Source organism: Sinocyclocheilus rhinocerous, unplaced genomic scaffold (genome assembly GCF_001515625.1).
Source record: "Sinocyclocheilus rhinocerous isolate Xijiao unplaced genomic scaffold, SAMN03320098_v1.1 scaffold852, whole genome shotgun sequence".
NCBI classification, from domain to species: Eukaryota; Metazoa; Chordata; class Actinopteri; order Cypriniformes; family Cyprinidae; genus Sinocyclocheilus; species Sinocyclocheilus rhinocerous.
Genome location: NW_015626422.1, coordinates 381,494 through 386,635, shown reverse-complemented (window position 1 = coordinate 386,635; position 5,142 = coordinate 381,494). Strand labels below are relative to the sequence as shown.

The window sequence follows — 5,142 nt, the reverse complement described above, 5'->3', positions numbered from 1 at the left end:
GAGAGAGAGAGAAAGTGTGTGTGTGTGTGTGTGTGTGTGAAAAAAAACGAAATAAAACGAAATGTATTATATTATATAATATAATTATAATTATTATATTTATTATTTTTATGCTGTAAAATAATTCTAAGATATATTATTGTATCATGTTTTTCTCTTAAAATACTTGTTATCTTAAAATAAAAATAATGTTTTAATAATAACTTTTTATTAATTATTTCCTGAATATTCAATTCTAACATTTTTTTTTGCCGTGTGGAAATTATTGTGACAAGTTAAACAGACTGAAAAAAAAAGATTTTAAATGAGATTTACATTTTAAAAACGTTTTAAAACATTTCCGTCTCTGAAGGTTTTAGCACGTGTCCATCTGAACGGGTTTCTACAATCGCAGCTTGCCTTCTGTTTGTGAGGTGAGGACTGGACGGATGCTCACCCCATTCACCAGATTAACCAACAGGAAACACATTGACGGAAATTTTGCCAGAGTCCTTGTGCTCATAAACTCCAGCTTTCAGCGGATGCTCGAGCTGACAGACAGACAGAGAGAGAACCAAACACATGCTCCATCAGTCTGAAGATCTGCAGGATGCGCGTTTATTCTTTAAGTGTTTGCGCAACACATTCACGTGCGTCTTCCTCTGTTTTACAGGTAAACCTCTGCTGTGGACGCCGTTCATCCAGCGGCCGCTGCACAAGAGGAAAGGCGGACAGGTTCGCTTCTCCAACGACCAGACCCTCGAGCTGGAGAAGAAGTTCGAGACCCAGAAGTATCTGTCTCCTCCCGAGAGAAAGAGACTCGCCAAGATGCTGCAGCTCAGCGAGAGACAGGCGAGGGCGAGCTTACACTTTTCACTCATTTATACAACATTCAAAACTATCAGACATGGTTGCTTTTAGTCTTATTTTCATATCTTCTTCATCCGTCTGCAGGTGAAAACGTGGTTCCAGAACCGTCGGGCGAAATGGAGGCGACTGAAACAGGTGAGAATCGGACACCTTTTCATTTCTGCTCTTAAAACGCCCGTCAAAATTATTGTAATAATTATACTAAATCCTATGCGTTTATCATAATAATCCTAAATAATAACCAGACCTTTACAGCAAACAAAAACACAACTAAAACAACCAAAAAAAAAAAAAATGCACGGTACAAATAAATATATTTCACTGAAAAAAATGATACTAATTTTTAAGGTATACCTTAAAAATTACCTTAATACCTATACGCTTAAGCGCGGTTGCAATCCATTTATTTTAGCTACATTTAAATAAACAAATTTAGTTTAGCAAAATTTGTTTATTTAAATGTAGCTAAAATAAATGGATTGCAACCACTTACCTTAAATTTTTTTAGTAAATTCAATTAACCATTTTTTCAGTGTGCCGCTTTTAAAGTGCCTTTAATCTTAAGAAAAACACTTTTTTATTGTTGTAATATTTTGTTAGTTTAATACACTACAAATGATTTTTCGAAGTTAAATTGAGATGATTGTAGCGCGTTTGACAAGAAAACACTATTTCGGTTTTAATTTAATGCGTTACTTGCCGTTTCTTTGTAGCTAATTAATAATGACATTTAAACACTCGATTTCTGAGTGAAAGTCGTTTCTACACCTATTTGTTTTTTCCAATGTACTGTGATTTTTTTTAAATTATCCTATTCATTCGTTTTTTATAGTTTTTGATCGCTTGCGCAGAGCTTTGTTAAAGCGCTAAAATGTATACGAAATATAAATACGAAATAAAAAATTAAACAAAACTCTTTTTTTTATTTTAATGCGGTAAAATAATTGTACGAGATAGGACTGAATCTTGTTTTTCTACTCTTAAACTACTTGTTATTCATATTTTAATAATTATCTAATTTCCTGAATATTAAATTCTAAATCTAGGCTTAAATAATATTTTAGAATATAATATTAATTTAATAATTATAATTTCTAGAAAATCATTATCTAATTACCTGAATATTAAATTCTAAATCTAAATAATATTTTAGAATATAATTGCTATTAATATAATATTTATAATTTTTAGAAAATCTCTATAGTATTTGTAATCTCTGTTTTAAAAAAGAAAAAGAAAAATAGAAAACAGAAAATGAAATTCACGCAGTGTAAGACTAAAATAAATAAATAAATGGGTCAAAGACGAAAAAGGGTTTAAGCATAAAAACATTAAGTGTAATACTGCTTTAAATTGTTGTTGTTTTTCCCCCCAATTTTTTTTTAAATGTCTGTTTAATTTTAATTGCAATTTTGTTTTTGTTTTTCCGAGCAAAAAATAAATAAACATTTTCCCCTGATTTACAGAAGAGAGCCACTAAAATGTCATTCAGTGTAACAATCTTGTCAGGCATATTTACAACAAAAAACTATTTATGACATATTAAAAGACTAATTACTTTCACCCCAAATACTAATTAGTTGTAATTTTACATTTTTTAAACGTGCCACTATCCTAGCTTTTGCCCATTTGTCAGTAAGAATTTTTTACTAATTTAAAACACAATCAAATTAAAAATTCTCCCTTATTCTTTTATATATTTTAATATGTACACGTCAGAATAAGCATGTTTGAATTTGTACATAAATATTATGACAATGTAACATTATTTCAACCAAATTGTAACATTGCATCGTCCAAAAGCTTATTTGGAACCTTAAAAGTAGACACTTTACTAGCATCTAATGTGCTTTCTGTGGACTTTCTAAATCACTTTTGTACATTTCTTTTGATGCGGACATCCCAAATACATCCATATGGCCACTGAATATAAAAGCTGCAAATATTGACATGCTTGTGTGATGTTGCTGAAACAGGAGAATCCTCCGAGCGGTAAGAGAGATGTGGAGGACTCGGGCGAGCAGAGAAACTCGGACAGATCGAGTCCAGACGTGATGCGCGAGTCTGACGAGTCTGAGGATTCAGATCAAGAGCTGGACATCGAGGAGGATCCACACTTCTCCATCAACCCTCAGCTATGAGTCCATCTCAGCACTGTACATACTGTATCATACTGTACATTTAGTAGCACAATTAACTTAATGGATGTGTAGATTTCGATCCAAACGTGTATCTGGTGTCTCGTGGGAAACTGTGTAAATATTTTGTGTTAGTCAATAAACAATATTTTGGGGATAAATCATTCATATTTCTAAAATATTTATTATTTGCATATCCAAACTTAAATGTGCGTGTACTCAAAGTGCATGATGATCTGTCCTTTTATCTGATGTGAGCACAATAGAGCTGTGATGAATGTGCATTTGTGTTATTAGTCTCTTATCTGTTGATTCACAATGCTTTCATCATAGCAGATTATCTGTTAGTCATTAAAATCAATTCAACTCTAGCCCTTCCTGAATGAAACAACAGCACAGTTTGAGCTCTGGAGCTCCGTGATCAGCACAACAGATCTGCTCTCGATCATCGGAGCTTTCAGCTTCAGCTTATCGCCTCCAACAAGACAAACAGGCCTGAGTTTGTGCTAATCGTGTGGTTAATGATTGGACGGTGAGAGGATCCTGGGCGATGAATCACAGCGTTCTGTGCATCGGAGAGAGTTCAACAGCCTCGCAGCGGTGAGAGTTTGCTCCAAAACCAACACCATGCGCATCGATTCGGCCTGAATTGAGAAATGCTTCACAAATCGTGATCCTGAGAAAGCAGCATGTGAACCGAAGCTCTGACCGCAGGCCCAAACACATCTTTACCTCTTAAAAATGAAGGTTCTGTATTGGTTCTATGAAGAACCTTTGAAGCTTTTCAATGCACAAAAGCTTCTTTAGAAGCTGTTCTTCTTTGAGGAATCAAAAACTCTTCTTCTATGGCATCGCTGCAAAACACGCGTTAGGGATCTTTAGTTTTAAGAGTGCATGCAAAAACCCTTTTATAATGTCTCAACTTTTTCCCACTTAAGCTTTAGATTCGTTCATGTGTATTTGTTCTGTTTTCTGAACCTTCATGTTGCGTTCGGGTCATTTTGACCTGATTTGATTTGATTTTTCCTGAAAATGCTAGAAATGTTATCGCATTGGACTAAAAGTTTAAATAAAACAATCATTTTTGTACTTTTTTGAGATTCCCCCCCCCCCCACCTTGTTACACTTGTGGTGTCAAAAATGACCAGCCTACAAAAAATCGCTTATAAATCTTTCATTATGCTCTATTATCATCAAATCTTGGATTCAATCTTTTTATCAAATGGTTTTCTTTCGATTAGTACAGGGTTTGTGTTTCATTTTGGAACTGATTGATTGCAGGCCTCATTGATCTGAGCTCATGCACCTTAGTTATTGAGTGAAAAATGCATTATTTCTAGATAATTTTCACTCCAAAACTGGTTCATAAGCTCAGATCAATGAGACCTATGATCAATAAGTTCCAAAATGAAACACAAAACCTGTGCTGATTGAAAGAAAACAAGTTGATAAAAAGATTGAATTCAAGATTTGGTGATAATAGAGCATAATGAGAGATTTATAAGCAATTTCTTATAGGCCGGTCATTGACCAGGAACAGCAAATTACGTAAAGGATTTTCAGAACTTCTAGAAAACGTTTGGAGGCTTTTCTTGTCATTTTATAAGACAAAAAGTTACATTTCAATTAAACAAAACTGATATCTCTGTTAAAAACGGTTTCTCACATAAACGTCCCAGCTCACAAAAATATGTTCTAAGAATATGTTTTCCAAATGTTGCCATTACAGTTTTTCCTGAATTGCTAAAACACTAAACCCCAATCTCTGAACCAAATTCTCACTAGCTTAAACCAATTTGTCGAATAAAGCACTCTTTCTGCTAAACCTTAAACACGTTCAGACAGTTAGGCTCTATTTGCAAAACTCTAGACACATTCTCATTCACTTAAACACTTATCACACTGTGATGCATTTGTGCTGCAAAATGCTAAACACAAGCGGCAAAAGTGAAACACAACTAAAGCACAGTTGTCATCGTTTACACACAACGATTCAAAATTGTTCACACTTGTTTCTAATGATGTGATCAAACCAACTGTACAAAATATGAGCCAGTTCAGAGTGCACAAGTGGCACAGGTGACTGAATGATGATACGAACAATAGAGGGAAACAATCTGAGAGTGGAGGATGAGGAGGAAGAAGATGAGGAGAG

The 5,142-nt window shown here is 34.2% G+C and overlaps 1 protein-coding gene across 1 annotated transcript in view; it reads left to right on the top strand.

Annotated features, from left to right (window-relative positions):
- LOC107715335 (hematopoietically-expressed homeobox protein hhex-like) overlaps positions 1-3,142 on the top strand; it is a 5,570-nt gene extending 2,428 nt beyond the window's left edge. Inside the window, exons 2-4 of the mRNA XM_016521435.1 lie at positions 653-831; positions 934-984; positions 2,826-3,142. Coding sequence (XP_016376921.1) covers positions 653-831; positions 934-984; positions 2,826-2,990 — 395 coding nt within the window. The 3' untranslated portion in view covers positions 2,991-3,142. The remainder of the gene's footprint in view (positions 1-652; positions 832-933; positions 985-2,825) is intronic.
- The last annotated feature ends 2,000 nt before the right edge of the window (positions 3,143-5,142 follow it).